We start from the raw sequence: 22,973 nt of genomic DNA on the forward strand, positions 1-22,973 counted from the left end.
CGCCCGCGCCCAACCCGGATGCAACGACATTGAGTCCCATATCACCTGCTACCTCATCTCCCATGGCCGAGCTGCCTCCTTATCCATTCGTCACATAGAAGAGAGAGATCGAAGAAGAAAGGAAGGGCCCACATAGGACATATGCGTCACACGGACGAGGCGGCGGGCTGAAGCCAAGCGGTTCCGTAACAAGAAATATAAGTTCTTTTTACGAACCATGGTATTCCAAAAAAAAAATACTTTGCATCCAAGTTCCAAACGCACCCTAAATATTCATCCTACAATTTAACATGGACTTTCCTACACCTACGTAAACTTACGTCGTATTGGCTAAATTGGCTGAAATTTGGTTCGACGAAAATGAGGCCCAGGCCCACACCATGAAAATCAGGGGGGCCTGATTAGTTTAGAAAGGACATTAACGTAGGATTACATAGATAGATTACGTAGGTCTATCATTATTGATTTAGGACGTTAATAACTACCGAACATTCGGGCTGGGAGACCCCCAACCCGAACGAGTCGTTCATTACATCATGGGGAACCTACCGAACAATTTAGTTCGGTCAGAAAATGTCCAGTCCCAAAAAAAAGTGAGGCACAACCCAACTGCATACTGATGCGCTAAAAAAAGCCCGAAAACGCAAAAAAAAACAATGAGAAAAATTTCTTAACTTTGCCATCTTTCAATACACAAATGTAAAAGGCAGAAAAACTTCACATGGCAAGTTAAACTAAAATTTTCCATGTGAATAAAAGTATTTTTTCCATGGCAAAAATTGAGTAAAATTTTCCATGGCAAAAAAATAGAGTAAATTTTGCCATGGCAAAAATGAACTAAATTTGCCATGAAAAAATAAATGAAAAATTGCCATGGGAACACAAGTATATTTACCATGCTACATAGTAAAAATTTGCAACGTTCCAGAAAATGTAAATTTGCCATCATATTTAAATTAAAATTGCCATGCTCTTTAAAATAAATTTTCCATGGCAAAAATAAAGCAAAATTTGCATCATTAAAAGTATGCCATGGCAAAAAGAAGGACTAAATTTTGCCATGGCAAAAATCGTGTGATTTTGCCATGGTAATAAATTAAAAAATTGCAATGGCTACACAAGTATATTTGCCATGCTACATATTAAAATTTGTCATGTTCTGGAAATGTAAATTTGCCATCATATTTAAATTTAAATTTCCATGCTCTATACAATAAAATGGCCATGTAAAAAAACTGCGTGAAATTTGACATGTCACTAAGAGTAAAAGGATGCCGATAACGGCCGAACTCGGTCTGGGAGGCACCAGACTGAACGTATCGTTCGGCACGGGAGCAGGGATCGACCGAACTGTTCTGTTCGATACGAACAGCCTCTCAGCACGAACGCCTGACCAGACAGGCCCAATACTAGCTTCCTGGCCCAAACAAAAATCCCTTTGCACCAAAAATATAGAGAAAAATGTTGACAGATGTAAAACTAGTAGAGAAAAGACTGTACAATACAGAAAATTCAGAAAATGATACTGCATTAGGATTGACAATGAGTGATTAATTGCCAACTGAGACACACGAAAAATGGCTACCTTCAGTACGTTACAAAAATAAAACATGCATGATAAATAAAGAAAATTTAGTACAAAATTGTGATGACGAATATGAACAAAGGCAAAAATGTTACACGTGGCAAGTTTTACAAATTTTATTTTCTAAAAAATACATGGCGAGTTTTTTTGGGGGAGGGGGTGTTAATTTTTAAAAAGTAAGTACTTGTAAATTTCCCATTGTACACTGCAAAAAATTGCGTATTAAAATATAAATGAAAAAACCTACGGAATGTTGCCATGATCTTATGATAGAAATGCATGGGCTATAATGTCATGGCATGATCCATAGACTAAAATGTAGACTACAAAATGCCATGATCCACACAATAAAATTTCCATGATGCATAGACTTAATTTGCCATGGTCCTGTGCAAAAGAAGTTTGCCATGTTGCAAAAAGGAAGAAAGAATGGTCATGGTGCATATAGTTAAATTTGCCATGATCATAACCAAAATCATATTAAAATTTGCATATATTTGACATGGCAAAAAAAGTAAAATCAGCCATGTTAATAAAGGGCAAATGAATAGTAAATCTTGCCATGGCAATAAAAGCTAAAAATTGCCATGGGAATTTAGGTAAAATTTCCATGTGAATAAAAGGTAAATTAGCCATGGCAAATAAAAAGTTAAACTCGCCATGGCAACAAAAAAAATAAAAAACTGCCTTGGGAATTTACGTAAATTCTCCATGGCAAATTCACTAAAAAAATTGCCATGGCAAGAAAAGTTTGACATCGGCTTGAAAAAAGAAACTTGCCATGGGCATGTTAGTGAATTTGCCGTGGGACATCTAGTGAATTTTGCCATGCAAATTCACAAAAAAAAATTGCCATGGTAAGAAAAGTTTGACATTGTCTTGAAAGAAGAAAGTTTCCATGGCAAGGAAAGTTTGGCATCGGCTTGAAAAAAGAAACTTGCCATGGGCATGTAAGTGAACTTGCCGTGGGACATCTAGTGATGAAGTTTGAAATCGTCTTGAAAAAAGAAGTTTCCATGGCAAGAAAAAGTTTGACATCGACTTGAAAAGAGAATCTTGCCATGGCAAGAAAAGTTTGACATCGGCTTGAAAAAACCAAACTTGCCATGGGCATGTTTTTGAATTTGTCGTGGGAGGTCTAGTGAATTTTCCATGGCAAATTCACTGAAAAAATTGCCATGGTAAGAAAAGTTTGACATTGTCCTGTAAAATTGCCATGATGATCTACTAAAAATTTGCCATCGTCTTGGAAATTAAAGTAAATTTGACATGCAAATACATGAAACTATAATTTGCCATGGTGTATAAACTAAATTTGTAGTTGCCAATTACTAAATTTACCATAATCAAAAATGAAAATAAAACTGCCATGCTTAATTAACGAGAAAATAAAATTTGCCATGATTTGTTAACTAAATTTGCCATGGTCAAAATACTAAAATAACCATGACCAATGAAATAAATTTGCCAGGGTTAATAAAAATGAAATTTACCAACTTCATCAGTAGCAGCATCGATCTACAAAGGAACAAAGTGCGAACCAGATTACTTAGATGAGTTTCAGAGTCATGCATAGCCATCAATAATACCATGAACCCACACAAACATTAGTTGACGAAGCATATTGCATCTAGAATCCTGCGACACTAGCAATAACAAAATGAAACATCTTCTGTTGGTACCTGTCGCAGTCTATGCTGCCCTTGGCATTGAACCTGAACCCCAGCGCAAGATCCTGCTCACCAACCAAGCCCATCAGACCCCAGCGCAAGATCCTGCTCACCGCCTATCAGACCCGCGCACACGAGAGCAGCAGACCAGCTGGCTGCGCACAAGCTGCTCGACGAATTGCACCCAGGAGAGGAGGGCGGGCCTGGTAGAGGCGGGCGAAGACGGCATCCTGGTGCAGGAGGCGGCACTCGGTGGATTGGGTGCACGACACGGCTGCCTCAAGCTCCCTGGTGGCGCAGCGACTTGCTTGCACAGAAGATGATGCGAGACCGCGCGCGTCGTGCGCCTCCACGCGCTCGATCCAGCCGCCGCATGCCCGGCTCCCTCGTCGTTGCCACCGCCGCCGACGACCTTGAGGAGGATCGTCGAAGAGTTGGAGAGGGGGACGGGGCGTGGCAAAGGTTGCTTGCCACCAGCGTCCATGGCCTCCACCCGCAAAATCCAGAGCTCCCCCGTCGATGGACGGAGGCGGGGAACGACGGGGCAAGCGAAAGCGGGCTGCAGGGGCCGCCGGAACTGGCCATAGAGGGCGTGGCGGGCCTGGCCACAATCGAGCTCGACCTCGAGGTGAGCCCGCGAGATCCCATGGAGGGAGATTCACTCTTCGGCGACGAGAGGACGCTGTCGGGGAGGACTCCATCGTGTCTCCCCCATCACGGACACGTCCATGCCGCTGTCCCAGGCAGCTCGTTGACGGGCCTCCACCTCCACTCTCCTCCGCAACGCACGCCGGGAAACTCCGGAATCGCCGCTACCTCCGCCCATGGAGAGCCGCAAGGTCGCTCGGGATTTTGCTCTATGGGAGTGTGGGGAATGGATGAGGTGAAGGAGACAGTGTGGTGGGCCAGTGAAAAAGAAAGGGCGTTCGGGAGACTTCGCCCTCATCCCGAACGAGCCGCTGGGATGACGTGGCCAGCCAGGAGCGTCAAGATGTGTGCGTTTCGATCCAATGACAATGAGCACGTTCTGGACGAGAAGCTAAAACATGGCACGTTCGGGATTTATTGATTCCGTTGATTTACGGATTTGCTATTTAACAGTCGACTGTTATTCAATTCGTCAACATTCAAATCGTTGTCCGTCCGTTGTCGCGTGGAGATTCGCGCTGGGCTGTCTGGTCTTCGGGCTTGTTTTTTCTGTCGGGTCCGGTTTTTTTGTCCCAGCCCGTTACCGCTCCGCGCCCCTCCTCTCCGCCTCTTTCGGTTTTGGTCCTTTTTTGAATTTTGGGTGTGGTTTTCCCCTTTCATTTGAGCGGTACTGTAGCGATAAGGGAGAGAGGCGATAGCGAGGCAAAGGGAGGAATAGGCGCTCGGGCGATGGAGGCAATCCCTTTCTGTTCATGTCGATTCCCAGATCCCCCACCTGTGGAGCTTGATTTCTCTCTCATTTCCCTTTGATTCTCGCCTCCTGCGGTTGGTTGGTCTCTCAATTTCTCTCTCGAGCGCGTGATTTTGTTCATTTCTCGGTGTGTAGCTTCGAGATCTAGGGGTCGGTTGCTGATGTGATTTTGTTAGGGTTCGTGGTAGGCGTGTGTTGTGATCCGGGGCCGTGTTGTTGTAGATTCATGGTAGGTGCTTGTAGTTTTAGTGGTTCGTTTTGGTACGCGTTCTCCCGCTGTCGTTCATCATCTACTTCGTGTTGTCCGCATTTTTGTTCCTCTTCTGCTCGTGGTAGGTTCAACGTGTTCAGTTTCTATGATTCAGATAAATGTATGGATCAGTTATAGGGTTTTGAGATGGGAGTTTTTGTGGTTTTGGGTTTGTGATTTGCGTTGGTAGGTGGTTTGTTTGTTCGCTGGTAGATGGGTGTTGCCTCCCTTGTCCGTGTTGGTTTCTAGGTTTCCTCTTATGCCCTCTGTTGCAGGTCCCTTCTGTCATGTGAGTGGATAAATCGCTCTTAGTGTTGGTTTAGATGTACTTAGGTTCCTTCTTCTTAATGCCATGGTAACTGTGTGTGTGATGCAGGTTTTGTATCTTTTTCCTTGTGCCTAGTGTTGATGTGTATCCCCATAGTTTTAGTGTCATACATTAGAATTACTGTGTATTTTTGCATGAGTCTTACTGTGTAATCCACATAGTTTCAGTGTGCAAATTGCAAATCTAGTTTCTATTTATTCCAGTAGATCATCCCAGTAGAGTCTGATGCCATTGAAATGTTTCTGTTTATGTTAATTGTCATGCATCTTATTTTCCACGAATTACTATGGAATTTAACTATGATTTACACTATAATATAGGACAGTTTTCCACTGTATGCCCAATATTGCACTGTAATTTACCAACTGTAGTATACCCCAGAATTACAGTGTAATTTCTATGCTTCATCACTGTATCTACCCCAGATTTACACTGCAATTTATATGCTTCAGAACTGTAATCAGATGTGGATTTACCTCTAAATTGTTGTAGGGCTTACACTGTAATATACCGCAGATTTACACTGTAATTTGTATGCTTCAGCACTGTAAATGTTGTATGCTTTACACAGTATTTTTTGGACTGAGTATAGTGGATTTTTACCTCTGAATTGATGTAGGGCTTACACTGTAATATACTGCACATTTACACTGTAATTTGTATGCTTCAGTACTGTAAATTTGTAGGTCTTACACAGTATTCGTCAGATGATTTACCTCTCATTTTTACAGTGTGATTTCCATGCTTTTTAGCTCTGTACTTCATGTAGTTTCTTGCATTTTTGTTTTCTTCTTTTCATGTGCAAGTGTGTCTCTGTTGCAGTAGTATTGAGCGAGGTCCTGTTTTTCACTCTGTAATTACTAGTATTTTTTGCCTCAGACTTACTATGCAAATTGCATGGTAGTTTCTATGTAAGTCAGCCCATAGTTTCAGTGTTTTTTCACATAATTACTAGTATTTACTGTGTATTTTTGCCCCATTTTTACTGTGTAATTCATCATGTAGTTTCAGTGTAATTTACTATAAAATTATTTTGTAATTCATCATGCAGTTCCAGTGTAATTCCATGTAGAATTACTGTGTAAATCATGCCGTATTTTTACTGTGTAATTTACTATAGAATTACTGTGTAATTCATTATGCAGTTTCAGTGTAATTCATTAATGCAGTTTCAGTGCCGTAGTTTTACTGTGTAATTCTGCTATGTAATTCCTGACTATGCCCCCTGATTCCAGTGTAATTTCCCCTAGAATTACGATGGTTTACATTGTAGCTACAGTGTATATTCCCAGATTTTTTGCAATGTATTTACATTGATTCAGTTATGTAATCTCTCATGCTAATTTTCACTGTACCCCTATTCTTTCTTCTGAATTTTTACAGTGTACCCCTAGTTTTACTGTGTTGCTTATTATATGTATTTTACAGTGTAATTTTTGCCCTAATTTGCAGTGTAATATTCATGCTTTTAGCACTGTGATTTATAGGTTTAGTTTATGAGTGGTTGCAAATGGGTTTACATATCTTCAAGGATTGTCGCTCTGTTTGCAAGCTTGACCTGTCGCAATTTGTTTATGAGTGGTTGTTGTCTAGTATTAAGAAATTCAAGGATTCTACTAAAGTTGCTTCGAAAAGCTCTGTGACGTTTGGTGGCTGCCATTACGCCTTTGCTGTAAGTTTTTTCCATATGTAGCTCATTCTATTTTGTGTAGTGTCTTTTTCTTTGTTTTTTAACTCCGTTTGTGTTTGTTGTTATAGGTTTCTTTCCTTGATCATCTCAATTTCGGTCTCTACTCTGTCCCTGATGTCAAGCCTCGTGTACTAGCATGAAGAGGTAACAAAGTCAAGCAGTTTGCAGAGCTTGATAGAATAATAACCGCTCTTACGGGAAGAGGCCACTGAAGGCTTTTTGTCCTACAGTTCATTTGCAGGTATTTGTTTGTGTATTATTCATTTTCTTTATTGCTATTGATTATGTTTTATTTCTTCTGGTGTGTGTGAACTTGTTTAGCATGGAGGGTCATCGTCTTCAGTCACCTGCATTTTAGCATTTTGCTTCAGTCATAAATTTCTTACTAGTTTTCAACTTCTATGATATGTGTCTTCTTACTGAATTTTGTCTTCATGAACCCACCTGTTCCAAGTTCATGGTGCCAAACAGGTCTGCATGCCACCACGGGTTCTGTTCTGCTGCACATTCTTCATTTCGTGTAGCTTCGTTTTCCAGTTCTCCAAATGTCTGCACAAGAATACTAAAGTCGTAAGTTTCTCTCTTTTTTGTGTGAATTCATGATTTTTTTTCTACATTTCACTTCTCTTACTGTAGAATGTACTGATGGGTTGTTACTGGACTCCTCCCCTCTTAGTTGTGTTGTACCATTTGTTGAATGTACCTGTATGCAACATGTTCATTAAACTGGAGTTCTTGATGTAACAGTAGTACTAAATTAATAGTAATACTGAAATAGCTTTACTGAATTGCAAATGGGGAAGCTAAGTAATCAAACCGTCTTCCAGGCTGCTGAGATTTACAGGGGTTAGTTTCTTACCTTGTATATAATGTCTTGACTGTAGGAGCGCAGTATATGAAAATGATTCCTGCAATGTGTTTGTGTGTGAGTTTTTGCTTTTCTTGTACTGATCATTTCTCATTTAAGTGTTTTTCCACTTTTTTTGGTACTCACATTTAGGATGATATCTTCTATGACATTGACAGTAGATCGTCTTCTGTTATTGTTCTTGTCGTGCTCCCAATCTGCATTTCTGGAAAAGAAGTGTCAGTAACAGTACAATTTGCAGTAGTATTTTCACAGTGTACATACAGTAGGTTTGTTCCAGTCTAAGTTTTGATGCATCAACATTCATACACTGAAATTTCTATGGAATTTTCCACTGAAAATTCCATGCAATTTCCACTGTAATTTCTGCAATTTCCATTGTAATTTCTATGCATTTTGCACTGGAAATTACTATGTAATTACTAGGGGATTTTGCACTGTAATTCTTGGTCTGTTTAGCCAGTTTTTAGTGTAATTACTAGGGGGATTTTCCACTGTAATTCTTGGCGTGCTATTGTTCTTTCCATACTCAATCAAGCAGTATGTGTTCTTGCAGTGTAAATTATAAAACTATCCAAGTTCTGCCTACTGCTAGTGATGAATTATTTCCAGAGTATCTAGTTTTTGTCTACTGATTGTTTCTTAACCTGTATCTAGTTTCTCTGACGCATTTTGTTTTTGCAGATTTTCCTTGTAAGAGAGGTGAAGGGGGTGAAGAATTGAAGTGCTAGGGGGTAGCAGTAGTTTTTTGTTCCTGGCCTGTTGATTTTCCTGGGATTTCCCCAATTGCCTAAGCGGGTGAAGAATTGAAGCTGCTGTTGTTCCTTCTTGCTTTTCTCTAGGTAAACCTTCACCTTCCTCTCCAGGTTCACCCCTGTCTCCCATGGATGCCTGCCTTATCTGATTTTGATCTGCTCTTTGTTCTTCTCCCCCTTCTTCCATGGCCATCAGCCTGATTTGTTTCTTTCTTTTGTGGTGTGTGTTAGGCGAGATCTCTGCTGCTGTTATGTAGGAGGGGTTGGAGAGTTCCCAAGAGGCCCGCGTTTCTGTGGGTAGCAAGTTGATGGCCAGCTGTTTGCTGTAGTCCAGCGAGGCTGCCGAGCAGCGAGGTTTGGTGGTGATGCCGGTTTAGTTGAAACCGGGTCAGGGTTTTGCCCGACTCGTTTAACCCGAAATGAGAAAATAAACAGTGGCCGGTGGGGGGTGGGGGTTTGGGACAAGGGCATGTGTCATCTGTTCATTGGTTGGGGAATTTGAATGTCGTTGAATTGAAAAACAGTCAAATGTCAAATAGACAGTCTCAATTAACATGGTCTTTGTCCAAATTAATCGGACTCCGGGTTGCAGTTGTTTCACCGTCTACGAAACGATCTCGTAGCTAGGAACCCACCACATATACGCGCGCGTGAAATCAGGTTGTCTCCTACAATCCTACGTACGCGAGCTCATAAAGTCATAAGTTCTTGATATAGGTTTTTGAATCGACGATCGATCGCGCGATGGCGGAGGCAAGGCCGTCGTCGAGTTTCCCAGTCGACTGGGATGGTCTTCCTACAGATCTACTGAGGAGCATCGGCGAGCTCCTCGATGTGCCTTGCTGCATACGGTTCCGCGGCGTGTGCCGGTCCTGGCGCGCGGCTCTCCCCGCGATGCCGCCGCCGTGGCTGGTGATCCCCGACGGCGGCTACCCCACCTTGATGGACCACTTCACGTTCGTCTCCCTCCCGACGCGCGGCTGCGCACTCTGGGCACTTCCGGGCTCGCGCTGCGTCGGCTCCAGCGCCGGCTGGCTCGCCCTCCTCGACCCTAGCATGAGCGTCACGCTACTGAACCCCCTGACAAACGCGCAGGTCCGCCTTCCGCCGCTCCGGCGAGACGGACACCTCTATCCGAGCCCCTTCGGCGTCAACTCCGACGGCTCGCCGGAGTACTTCCACGCAGGTCCGCGGCCAGACAAACGCATCTGCACCGTGCAGTATAAGTTGATCCAGAAGGTGGCCTTCTCCGCCAACCCCACCGTCCAGGACCACGCGGTCGCCGTCCTCTGCCGCTACGGGCTCGGCCTGGCGTTCACGAGAGCAGGCCTAGACGGCTGGCAGTGGCTGCACTGGCCTGACGCTGCCGGCCGCGGCGGACCGGACGTCGGCGAGCTCTACGGCGGCAGCAACACAGACCTTGACATCGTGTACCACGACGGCAAGTTTTACTACATGACACGGTGCGGGCAGATATGGACCCTCGACGCGGATGCGGACGCGCCTACCCCCGTCACGCCGGTGCCGTTCGTCAAGTGCCGCCCTAAGCTTGGTCCCGACCACCGCCGCTACGGGAAGCATCTCGTCTTCGCCCAGGACGGCATGCTGCACGTGGTGTGGAGCGACGGCCCCGGTCTGCCTTTGGAAACACGAGACAGGCTGATGCGAATGCATGTTCAGACCTACCATCCAGGCGGCTCCCGGCCCCGGCGCTGGAGGAAGGCGCGGCACTTGAGTGGCCGAGCCTTCCTCATCGGCAGCCGCAGCCACTCCCTGGCGGTGCCGGCGTCTGTGGCGTCCGCACCGTCGACGTGGATAAGGCCCAACTGCGTCTACTTCACCTGCATTATGCCAGGATCCGACTATATTAATGGAGAGTCCGTGGAGGTGCTGCCTCCGGAAATTTGGGAGTTCAACGTCAAGACCGGTGTCTTCCGGGAGTGCGACAGACGAGACATCCCGGATTCGGATTGGCTCGAGTGGCCAAAAGCTATCTGGTTTACGCCTTCCTTGTTGTAATCCTAGAGTTGTATGTACTATATAATCAGTCCGATGTGTTATACGTAACAGTCACGTGTGATTTTCTCAAACCTTCAGGCCTTGTTCTGTTATATGGGATTTGTTTCCCAAAGGAACCAATCGAGGCAGGGATTTAGTGGATCCCTCTCTGTCACTCAGATCCTAATAGCTAGGATTTCTGAAATTGCATCAAATTATTTCCCCTTCATCTAAAATAGCTAGGATCCTAATAGTTAGGGATTGATTAGTATTGCGATGGCGAAAATGTTCACTTTAGCTACATTTCAGTCAGCTGACTTTTCACTTTGTGGTCAATCGATTTTCTTTTCGTTGGATGTGCTTTGAGATGTGTGTTGTTTTCATTTTCTGCTGTTTAATTATGTTATTGGGTTGGGCTGTGTGAAATCGATTGACCCCTATTTTGGGTCAGTCGAATTGCTTCTTGGGATCGTTTTTGTTCTTCTGGATTGCGCTTTTCTTTTTTCTTTGTTACCTTTTTGTTATTGGTTATTTTTTGGTTTTGTTGGTTTTTGGCCGCGTGTAATTATATACATACAAATACTATATAATATGTGACCAAATTTCATAATTATATGATTATTTTTGCATATTACGATAAAGTTCAACTTTGGTGCAAAGTTGTGCCCAAGTTTTTTTTTATTTTCTCTCTTCTTAAAGGAAATACCAATGCCTCCATTCCATTTTAGAATTTTTTTTTGATATTGTTTGTCTTTATTTCATTTCATTCTACTTTAAGGTTAACTAGATGACTTGTTGCGCCAAATGGTGCAGAGACCCGCTAAAGCCATGTTGTCGATGAAAATAATTTCATTTTGCAAGGACATATTATGGCGCAGAGACCCGCTGAATTCATGTGCGCGTTGAAAAAAAAACAACCCTCTTTAATAAAAAAGAATGGAAACTGCTGTCTACAATGAGATGTCCACATACTTTTAAATTTATCTCCGAGCCAAATGGGCGTAGAGTCCAATTTGACACTATGTTAAAACCGCTTTATGTGATTTGAAAGTCGGTGTTAGTGTTATGTCTTTCTCTTTGTATCGTAGACTTTCACTATGCTGCGTGCCGGTCATATGCTCTTTCTCCTTCTTTACAGTAGATGGCCACATCAGCAAAAAATATAACTATTACTAAAAGACTCAACACTCGACCATCGCATATTTCACGCATTTCCGGTCATGTTCCTTCTAAGTCGCGCATATTTCACGCGAGCGCACGCGCTATTTGTGTGTAACTACCATGTGGTTCTAGTATTTTAGATAACAAAATGGAATTCCCTTATATGTTGGTGTCCACCACCTTCCCCAACCGAGGTGGAACTAAAGCAAGGAGCAACATGAAGCAATTATGTGTTGCCGTGACCGATTCTCGCATGCGCCAGCCCCTAATTGCAGCTCCGGTGGCCATACATCCATTGGTCACATGCCAAACCCGTTGGCTTCATTAAAAAAAAAGAGGCGGAGTCAATGCGGCTCCACCACATGTGCTCGTCTGCAAATTAAATGATTAATTACTAGTATGAAGCTATCTTTTCTGCCTACATGAGTCCTTAGTCGTGCAGGGTTCATGGTTCTAGTATTAGTATTTCTCTCCTTTTTCCTTTTCTCTTGGGCTAGGATATTTATTATTAGTCTTTTTCTGGATAGTCTTGTTCAAATATGTATTATATATCTGGCTACCGAGTACTTAGGCCGTGCAGGATTGATACGAGTATTAGTATTTGTTTCTTTTTCTTTTTGGCTAGGATGTCTTTTCATGTATCTATTTTCTTTTATTTATTTATTTATTATTTAGTCTTTTACTGGAATTCATATTTATTTCATCTTTTCCAATAGGTATTAGTATTCGTTTCTTTTTCACAAGCCTCTACGGCTATTTCTCGCATAGCGTTGTTATCGTAAACTCCCAACGTAAAAAATACTTGTCATAGAGATAGATAAAAATAAACGTATCTAAAATTAAAATACATCTAGATACATCTATTTCTTCAACAAGTATTTTCGGACAGAGGAGGTATAAGAAAGGGTATAAGAAACCCCCCACCAAGAGTGTTACAAGTTGTTACACTCTTTTTCAGATAGCCTCCGCGACTATTTCTACTAAGCTCCCCATCGCAGCGTGGCCGGCCTTGAACATCAGCTGCTTCAACCACAACACCCGGTGCACCATCAACAATGTCGGCAATGAGGAAGGATCTGGGGCCTTTCACAACTTTTATTTCTTATTTATCAACCAATCTTTTCATCGGTCAAACACCGTACAACTGCCATGTAAATTATAAGATGTATGTCCAAGAAAAATGCTGTGGGTATAAGAACACATGCGAGGGAATTATAACACAAAAATGAGAAGGAACGAGAAATGCAATAGAACATGAGAAAAGCTGACATTGCCTCAAGAAATGACACCGAGTATGCTTTATTTCTGCATGATCCAGACAATTTGACATGCATGGTACAAGGAGAAAAGCAATACACAAATCACAGCAAATCCAGTTTATATGAAGGCACGTCTCCTCCCAACAGCATACTACTCTTGTTTGAAAATTCACTGCTTTGCAAGGTTCACATTCAAGGAAATATAAAGGGAACCAAGCGGCGCTATCAAACTGGATCGCTCCGCCCTACCGAATATAAAACTTCACTATCACAACTGGATCCTCCTTGCTCTCACTTATGCTCGGATCACAACTGGATCTGATCAGCAGAACCACCTCCCCCGACTGTATCTCGCACCTGCGCCACGCCCAAAGAAAAGAAGATGTTCAATTTTGGTAGAGTCCAAACACACAGATCAAACATTATTTAGTCTAAGCTAAGATATCCAATCTACTTGATCTAGTCCAAACAAACAGATCTATATCATTAGTAGTACAAGATTACTAAACAACCACCTGTCATCCGTACATAGAGAAGAGGCATCCCAATCACCTTGGCATACAATTTAGCACGACAGGATGGTCGTGGGCACGTAGAGCATGAGAAAGCAGAGGAGAGGAATCGGTAGCTTACCACCTATGCCAAAATCGAAGAAGATTCCGCCACCAGAGGGGCAGGGCGGGAGGCAACAGAGCGGAAGAAGAATCCCCAGCGCACACTACATGGCGGTTTTCCCTGATGACAAATCATTGATCCAGTCCAAATCATTGATCTATGATGACTAGCACAAGATTTTATCAACAGCCATACAGGATACAGCCAACATAAAACAAATCCTTACACAACATTCTGGCAAGTCAAACGAATATGTGCATTCTACATTTTTTGGTATTTTCCAGCTTTAACCAGATGGAGCTGTTAGATTTTGGTGATTGGGCAATTTGGTATTTTCCAGCATATTCAGGTACTACACAAAACGCTAGCTAAAGATCCACCGGGTGCTACATTATAAGCACATTGGGAGCGTAAATAATTGTAACCATATACATATAAAATGACAGCAATGGAATCCCAATCCTCTGCTTTTATTTGTAATGTCTCTATTCCTCGGTGATGAAAGCCCAAAGATCTATGAACCACCTCATGTTTGACTAGCCAATTAGATAACCAACCCTGCTGCATTGTCTTCATCTCTCCCTCTTTGTATAAATATTTCACATTTCGGATGCAAGTTTGAAAGATTGCCCTGCTTTTTATTTTTCTACACAAAAGAGCCCCTCTCGTAATTCACTAATTTGTAGGAAGGTACTGAACTTTTGGATTTGAAAAAAGCTTCAGAATATATATCTAATGTAGATGGTGATTGATAGAAGCGGCTTAAACTCTGGGTCAGACTACCAGCTTTTTAATTTACAGATTACTGCTTGACATTTTGAAAGAACACCTATGAAATTATGAATAAATAAACTTTGGAGGGGGGGGGGTATCATTTTGGTCTAATGACTAGGGATGACTGGAACAAGATTTCCACAAAAGTTAAGTATTCAATCAATGATAATCTCAAGACACAAGCAACCAGTTATTATCACACTTCACAGGCTCGGGGAAATGATTACAAGCAAACTGGGTAGAAGTGAACATAAATAAAATTTAGCAGATCAACCTCTAACTTGGTAAACAACTTTGTTTGAACTTTGATTGCCTTGAGATTACAGACAAGAGCATGCATTGTTCATTCCACGCACAGACTGAATCAGCACATCATAAGCGACTAGATAACGCTGCTGGAATTAAATGGGACAACATAACAAGCACTTAAAAGGGAAGAGAGGAGAGGAGGTCATACCTCGGCATCTAGGACCCGCAGCATGTCGGGAGGGGGCTCAGAGATGATGCCATAGGGCCAAGGCAACCAGCAGTCCGCCAGTAGGTGGGGCCCATACACCTACACGGTCCATCTACCAGTCTTCTTGCCCCACCTCCACAAGATAAAAAACGACCTTCTAAGGGGCCGCAAGTCCACCATCTCCAGCATAGATCTCTTTGCAGTCCTCACCAGCAAGTCAGGCCCCTCCCTGGGCAAACAGAGAGATCAAGATTAGTTCCCAAACGATTTCTAGAGAAAAAAATGATGATAGCAATACAGCTAGAAAAGAGCACATTCAACTGGAAACTACATACATGGGAATCCTACTGTTGGGCCATTATAGATTGAACATTCATCGTCGCAATTCAATCTTCAACCATACTTGGTCTAGTCCAAAAGCACAGATCCATATCATCAGTAGCGCAAGATTTCTCAACAACCACACAACCATGATAAAGCAACTAGAACTGAGAAAATCATTGGATAACATTATGTCAGCTAAACAAATATGTGCATTCTACTCCTATGCCACTAAGATCAAATATTTATCATAACAGTTCAATGATTCAAGCTGCGATCATATTGGATCTAGTCCAAAGCTTGGATCTTTGATATAACTAGCACTAGATTTTATCAACAGCCATATAGCCAACATAAAGCAAACCCTTACAGTGCATTCTGGCAAGTCAAACAAATATGTGCATTGTACTTTTTTTTGGTATTTTTCAGTTTTACCAGATGGAGCTGCTAGATTTTGGTGATTGCACAAATTCGGTATTTTCCAGTGTTGGTATTATAACTACAGTTATTACACAAATGAAGGCGGGTTTAAAGTCCGGGTCACACCAATTTCTTCACTTTCAAAGTCTTCAGAAAGCCAAAGTCTTCAGTTGAAGACATTCATTTATAGGGGTCGACTTTCACTGTAAATATCAAACTCCTCATAGACTTATAGACCTGTGTACACTCACAAACACATTAGTCCCTTAACCTATAAGTCTTCAATACACCAAAATCGCTAAGGGGCACTAGATGCACTTACACCTAGGTTTTGTGGCGCTGATTCTATCGCCAATATAAGTGGGATGCTATCTAATTTCTCCGGTACCACAACCTTTTTCAAGGACTTTGCTTGTACTCCTTCAGGTTCTGCAATCACTCTCTTTCTTTTGGATGTCTGATACACAAGAATAACATTTGAATAAAAAAAATATGGTATGATATGGAATAGGTATTGATGATGGATGGGCATGACATCTTCACATATATGATGAGTAAACTAAGCAGATGGTGGTGCAACGAAGTAGAAGAAATGCAGGATACGTGCAATCAATAAAACCTTGCCAAATTAGAACATGCACCTTGATGGGTGAACATGATTGGCCATCTGCCTTTGCCTCCTCGAGCTTAGAATAGTCATTAGAATCATATTCTGAACACGAATCTGCAGGTGGGGAGCATGTGGGTTTCATTGCATCCAGAATGAAAATAAATCCCTTGGTGCCAAGTTTGTTAGGCATTGCACTATTCCGCAATATTCTTCTGATGCGTGCATTATCATATTCATTGTGATCATTTTCAAAATGTGAGATGCATGAAAACATAAATAGTAGTGAGATTATCTTTGTAATGCATAGGATATTCTAATATAATAAGGTCTCCCTTTAAACCTGGTGTGCTATCTCTAGAATTCTGATGAGAGAGCCTAGGTGTGCTGTAATTTGGTGCATTAATATAATTTGGCACTACTTGTTGGTGCAATAATTTGCCTCCTTATATTTTGAAGATTGTTAACATAAATAGTAAGGGACTAATGTGTTTGTTAGTGCACACAGAGTAATAAGTCCATGAGGTCATGAGGAGTTTGATGTAAACTCCGAAGAATATGCCCTGCGTGGCAGCGAGCATTATTCACGAAGTTTATACTGTGAAGAGTGAAACCTAAAATTGCTGACACAATCAATTGGTTCAGTGGCATATGAAGGAAGTGACTGCAGCCGAAAGAAGTCGAAGACGAAGTGAAGACGTAGCATTCTTTTTGTTCTTCTTCTTTTCTTTCATTGAGTCATAGGACCACCCTACTATTAATAGGGGTATAGTGTTGAAGCTTTGATTCTCCGATGTTAAACTCAATCCTATGAAATTTGTGAGGGAAATATCTTTGTGTTCCGAGCAAATACTTGCCAGCAAGAGACTGTCATCTTCCTTGTTGCGAGAGATTTGTCTTTGACCAAAAAGTTAGTATTACTTGTTCCTCAAGTAATGTTACCATCGCTTTCAAATCTGACCGTTGCAAACGTGTCGGTTGGCCATTGGCTGGACCGCGTGTCCAAAACGACCATTTCCGATGTGGGAAGGCTGCGGTTATAAATAGCCACCCTGCACCGGCTTTGCCCGGTGGCTGCTCCATTTGATTCCGAGAAGATTGTTGAGCAACCCCCTCTCCAGAGTGATTTGAGTTTAAAATCCACCAAGAGAAAAACCTAGAGCTGAAGAATTAGATGGCGGTTTAGCATCACTCGAATCTAAGTCCGGTATGCTCCACCTGTTACTCTTGAGAGCTGCAAACTCGCTAGACGGTTAGGTGTCAAATTCTTTAGAGACCAAGAGTGATTGTAGTTCTCGAAGAAGAAGTCTGTAAAGGTTCGGAGATCGCCTCAAGTATCTACCACACGAGTGATCGACATTTGTTGATGAATCAATTGTCGAGGACAATAGGGCAAAGAGAGTCTATCTTTTGTGCTAAATCACAACCCCTCCAACCAGACGTCGTCCTTGTGCAGAAGGACGAACTGGTCTACCAAATTCTCTGTTGCCATCGAGCATCACTAGTTATTTCTGTGCACCTTATCATTCAAATTGCTTTGCATGACTGAATTCAACCATGTGATTTTCATCAGTTTGGTAGTTTGCTTTCACTCACTGATATCAGTTAACTTTCATTCCGCCGCTGGGTTGTGAGAGCTTTGAAGTTTTCGAAAGAAATTTTAGAACTCCCACTCACCCCCCCCTTAAGGCATATTTCGTTCCTACAATTGGTATGAGAGCACGATACTCGTTGACTCTGCTCATTTTGGTCTAACAACCTTGGAGTTTAAGTATGTCTTCAGTGAATTACAAGTTGCACCTCAAGATTCCTATTTTCGATGGGACGGACTAGATCCACCGCAACCGCATCTCGGAGCCGCGGCGGAGAAAGGCCCTGCCGCCGCCATCACCCCCCCCCCCCCCCCCCCCCCGCCTAGGCTTTGCTACTTTCTCTATTTGATCCATACTGTTGTGAGTCTCCCCCCTGCTTTGCCAGGTACTAAAATAAATTCTACGCCAACATTTTGTTTTCAACCGAGGAAGAAGAAGCTCGGTAACAAGAGTGCAAAAGGAAGGCGAACAAACTTATAGTGTTTGAAACAGTTTTTTCAGGTGCCTCACGGATACCCACTTCCTTACATTTGCCTAACTAAACACTAGTATTTAGATAAAGAGTTAATTACACTAGAGATACATAAACTTGCACTTGATGTACAACTTCATACACAAACTTGGAAAATGACACAAATCTACCCTATAACTTGCATTCCAAGCACGTTTCAGTACATTTTCGTTAACTCTCCATTAAACATGACACGTGAGCTGCACGTACTAGTGCTACCCACTACACTAGCCACTACACCACCCGTTCTTATATGTTTAAGTTAGAGATAGATATTATTTATATGTTTATGTTATGTGCTGGCCTTTGAACAAGTTTTGTTTTCTTCTCAATGTCGGTATCTTTTCGCTCGATTCAGAAAATTTAAGTGATAATTTTTTTAGGATTCAAAGTCAAGACGTTGTGTCGCACGCATCCGATACTAGCCACTGCAACCTGCTACTTGTTGTTAATGTTAGAGATATATAGTTATTTTTTATCAGAAAAATGGTTTGAATCTAAATTTGTGCATTGCACAGGGTTTATTGTGTGAGTGGGTCTCTCAACATTGTTTTTCCCAGTCGGCTGGCTATCTGAAATTTCCGTGAGCCGTGAATGCTTTTGACATTGTTAAAGAAACTAGAATTCAAATGGTCAGATGTTCATATGCACATGTTTTCGCATATCATCTTTTGTCCAAGTGATAAGGCGCAAACCATAACAACTCATATGCGAAAGTTGGACCTGTCACCCTTGGTTAACACAAGCTACCAGGTGGTGTAGTGCCTAGCAAATGGTTCATGCGACTTGTCACCCTTAGTTAGATTCTGGCTGGCCGCGTTAATTTTTATTACGATATGTTTCAGTTTCTTTCCTTGCAACTGACTTGTGGGACCCACACGTAGGTAGGACCGTGGGTCAGCTGGCATGCAGTGTTTAACGGAGAGTTAACGAAAAATGTACTGATATGTACCCGAAACGCAAGTTGTAGAGTCGGTTTGTGTCATTTTTCAAGTGTATGTATGATTATGTACGTCGAGGGTAAGTTTATGTATCAAAAGTATAATTAACTCTTAGATAAAGGGGAAATAATTGATGCAGAGGGATCCACTCAACCCCTCGTTAGAGTGGTTACCTTTGGAAACAAATCCCAAGGAACAGAACATGGCCTCAAGGTTTGAGGAAATCGCAGGTGAGAATAGGTATGGCACATCCACCGATTATACCAACTCTAGGATCACAGCAAGGATGGCGTAAACCAGATAGCTTTTGGCCACTCGAGCCAATCTGAATTTGGAATGTCTCGTCTGTCGCACTCCCGGAAGACACCGGTCTTCACGTCGAACTCCCAAATTTCTGGAGGCAGCCACTCCACAGACTCTCCGCTGATATAGTCGGAACCTGGCATGATACAGGTGAAGTAGACGCAGTTCGGCCTTATCCACGTCGATGGTGCAGACGCCACAGAGGCCGGCACCGCCAGCGAGTGGCTGCGGCTGCCGATGAGGAAGGCTCGGCCACTCAAGTGCCGCGCCTTCCTCCAGCGTCGGGTCCGCGAGCTTCCTGGATGGTAGCTCTGAACATGCATTCGCATGGGCCGGGTTCGAGTATCGAAAGGTAGACCGGGGCCGTCGCTCCACACCACGTGCAACATGCCGTCTTGGGTGAACACCATATGCTTCCCATAGCGGCGATGGTCGGGACCAAGCTGAGGGCGGCACTTGACGAACGGCACAGGCGTGACGGGGGAAGGCGCGGCGGCATCGAGGGTCCATATCTGCCCGCACAGTGTCATGTAGTAAAACTTGCCGTCGTGGTACACGATGTCAAGGTCTGTATTGCTGGCGCCATAGAGCTCGCCGCCGACCCGTCTGTGGCGGCCCGCAGCGTCAGGCCAGTCCAGCCACTGCCAGTGGTTTTGGCCGGCTTTGGTGAACGCGAGGCCAAGGCCGTATCGGCAAAGGACGGCAACCGCGTGGTCCTGGGCGTTGGGGTTGGCGGAGAAGGCCGCCTTCTGGATCAACTTATCCTGCACGCTGCAAGCGGGCCTTTCTGACAACGGTGCACCCGCGTAGAAGTATTTCGCTGAGCCGTCGGAGTTGATGCCGAAGGGACTAGGATAGAGGAATTGGTCTCGCCGGAGCGGCGGAAGGCGGACCTGCGCGTGCGTCAGGGGGTTCAGCAGCGTGACGCTCATCTTAGGGTCGAGGAGGGCGAGCCAGCCCGCGCTGGAGCCGACGCAGCGCGAACCCGGAAGTGCCCAGCGGGCGCAGCTGCGCGTCGGGAGGGCGACAAATGTGAAGTAGTCCATCCAGGTGGGGTACCCGCCGTCGGGAATCACCAGCCACGGCGGCTGCATCGCGGGGAGAGCCGCGCGCCAGGACCGGCACACGCCGCGGAACCATATGCAGCAGGGCACGTCCAGGAGCTCGCCGATGCTCCTCAAGAGATCGTTTGGAAGACCATCCCAGTCGGGGAAAGTCGACGACGGCCTTGCCTCCTCCATCGCGCGATCCGTCGTCGAATCAAAAAGCATATATCAAGTAGTAGTACGTACTGATGACTTTATGAGCTCGCGTACGTCGTAGGAGGAAACCTGCTTAATTACGCGCGTATATTTGGTGGGTTCCTAGCTACGAGATCGTTTGGTAGGCGGGGAACCAACTACAGTACAACCGGGAGTCCGATTAATTCGGACAAAGTTAAATTGTACTCCCTCCGTCGCACAATATAACATCGTAACGATCTTATATTTATATTTTGAAGGGAGTAGTAATGGGATAAATACGAGCAATGCTACACCTACGATCGAGTTAAAGCATAGCAGTAACCATTTCGGATGGCCCGGTTTACGGGTCGTGGGCGAATTTTTCAGCTGCATAGATCCCTAAAAATCGATCATCCCGTAATTTTTTGGGATCCTGCAAAGCCCGAACCATTTTCGTCATATCTACGGGAACCGTCCCTGTTTTTGCCGGATCCTTTTTCCTTGCGTGAACCAACTTCCGCCCGCTTCCGTTTCCGCCTCCCGCGCCGCCGCCGTCAATCTCGCCTCCAACCTCGATGTCCGGCCTCGCAGTGCCGGAAACAAACCAGATGAAGTACTCACAACCTCCAGGTGGCCCATATCATGCGCTCGCGCAACCTCCAATGTCGCCGCTCCATCCGCCCGCGCCTCCGTTGACCGTGCACGCCGGTGCCGCCCCTAAACCTTCCGCCGCCGGCGTCAAGAGGAAGCGGCAGGGCAATCACATCGTTCAAGAGGGCGCAACCGGCGCGGCACAACCTCCTGCCGCCCCCGCTCCGGTTCCTCCCGTCGCGACCACCGGTGGGAGAAAGAAGACTGCCTCCACCGGCTCGACTGGTGCACGGGCGAAGCCCCCGAGGAAGAAGGTACTCGCAGCACGAGGCTGGGCTCCTTCTCCACCTCCGGCCGGCCACGACCTCCCTTATCACCGCCACTCCACCGGTCACGTCTATCACGTGTTCGATGAAACGTCCGGCAGGTAAAAAAACTCCTTTTGCTTGATTGTGCATTTGTTCATGTTTTTTTGTTTGATCACGCATTTGAAAGGCTAAACTTGCTACCTCGTATGTTGCACATGATTTTGGATGTGATGAACTAGTATGATGATGAACTAGTGATGTAGAGGTATATATAAATTTTGTATATTCATATGCAAGCACTTGTCAATGTTTGTCCGATGATTTTATTTGTAGTACCGCAAGGCTTCCAGCACGAAACAGATCCCGCAAACTCGTCCCGCAAATATTTTGCAGGATGGCTTTAGAGGATTTGTTCCGTCGGCAGTACCGCAAAAAAAATATTACAGGCCGCCTGTAAACGATTTTTTGCAGGACGGGGATATACCGGATCTGCTAAAGATGCAAGGGGGCGAACTATACCTGCAGGGAAGGAACAACGGGCGTGGAGGGAGGCAGGAAGCGCGACAGCCATCTTGTGTGGTTGCTCACCTTGGGGAAGCCTATTCTACCAGTAGCGCCGCCAAATCGTGGTGGGCTCTGCTTCTTGAGTTCATGGTCGGGGGAGTGGAGACGCGCACGTTCCCATGGTGCTAATCCGGATCTCCGGGATGTTGGTGGTTCGCCTTCATCGTCGTTCACTTCACCTTCGCCAGCACGCTGCAATAACCATCCACCTTCAACTTATGTGCTCAGTTACTTCTTCTTCCATATTTTCTTCTTATGTCTTATTCTTTTTTCTTTTTTCTTCTTCTTTTTTCTATTTTTGTTTTCTTTTTCCATTTTTATTCCGAATGGTTTTTTCTTTTTTGTTATTTTTTTCCTTTTTATTAAATTGAATGAACTTTTTTTAATATTGATGAACTTTTTCAAAATCGATGAACTTTTTTCAAAATCAACGAAATTTTTTTGAAATTGCTGAACTGTTTTGGAATCAAATGAATTTTTTTTCAAAATCGATGACCTTTTTCAAATTCGATGCACTTTTTGAAAATATGACCTTTTTGAAATTCAATGAACTTTGTTTCAAATTTGTGAACTTTTCTAAAAATTCATGTACATTTTTGAATTCACGCTTTTTTAACTTTTCTCTTTTTTCAAAATCAACGGTCGTCCGACCAGTGGTTGACCGGTCAACCATGTCCAGTCAGGAGGGAAGCGACATGACCGAGCCAGGAGGGAGCCAGGGAGCGCACGCATTTTGGGTCGGGCCCAAGATTGCGATTGTGTGGGCACTAGAACCCCTAATGG

The 22,973-nt window shown here is 43.8% G+C and overlaps 2 protein-coding genes and 2 long non-coding RNA genes across 5 annotated transcripts; 1 reads left to right on the top strand and 3 right to left on the bottom strand.

Annotated features, from left to right (window-relative positions):
• Window positions 1-4,518: 4,518 nt before the first annotated feature.
• On the top strand, window positions 4,519-12,018 carry LOC109784951 (uncharacterized). 2 transcript variants are annotated; one of them, XM_073496190.1, is made up of 6 exons: window positions 4,519-4,732; window positions 6,720-6,904; window positions 6,991-7,163; window positions 7,377-7,492; window positions 8,475-8,632; window positions 8,777-12,018. In XM_073496190.1, exon 6 carries the CDS (start codon window positions 9,290-9,292, stop codon window positions 10,562-10,564), a length of 1,275 nt encoding a protein of 424 aa, XP_073352291.1. In that variant the 5' UTR covers window positions 4,519-4,732; window positions 6,720-6,904; window positions 6,991-7,163; window positions 7,377-7,492; window positions 8,475-8,632; window positions 8,777-9,289; the 3' UTR covers window positions 10,565-12,018. The 2 variants fall into 2 exon arrangements, with proteins under 2 accessions (XP_073352291.1, XP_073352290.1); XM_073496189.1 differs by having other exon boundaries at window positions 4,521-6,904.
• Window positions 7,084-7,471, bottom strand: LOC123493585 (uncharacterized). The gene is made up of 2 exons (XR_006662154.1): window positions 7,367-7,471; window positions 7,084-7,269 (listed from the first exon to the last, which is right to left on the bottom strand). It is a non-coding gene; the product is annotated as an uncharacterized lncRNA (long non-coding RNA).
• Window positions 7,499-8,467, bottom strand: LOC123493584 (uncharacterized). Its single transcript, XR_006662153.1, has 3 exons — window positions 7,917-8,467; window positions 7,782-7,830; window positions 7,499-7,625 (listed from the first exon to the last, which is right to left on the bottom strand). It is a non-coding gene; the product is annotated as an uncharacterized lncRNA (long non-coding RNA).
• Window positions 12,019-19,476: 7,458 nt separating the features above from the next.
• On the bottom strand, window positions 19,477-20,745 carry LOC109784950 (uncharacterized). The gene has a single exon (XM_020343562.1). The coding sequence runs from the start codon at window positions 20,743-20,745 to the stop codon at window positions 19,477-19,479; it is 1,269 nt and encodes a 422-aa protein (XP_020199151.1).
• Window positions 20,746-22,973: the final 2,228 nt, after the last annotated feature.

The sequence above is a fragment of the Aegilops tauschii genome, chromosome 4 (genome assembly GCF_002575655.3).
Source record: "Aegilops tauschii subsp. strangulata cultivar AL8/78 chromosome 4, Aet v6.0, whole genome shotgun sequence".
NCBI lineage: Eukaryota > Viridiplantae > Streptophyta > Magnoliopsida > Poales > Poaceae > Aegilops > Aegilops tauschii.

What these genes read in the sequence shown, in the direction of transcription:
- LOC109784950 (XM_020343562.1), bottom strand. Translation starts at nt 20,745, where the DNA reads ATGGAGGAGGCAAGGCCGTCGTCGACTTTCCCCGACTGGGATGGTCTT.
- LOC109784951 (XM_073496190.1), top strand. Translation starts at nt 9,290, where the DNA reads ATGGCGGAGGCAAGGCCGTCGTCGAGTTTCCCAGTCGACTGGGATGGT.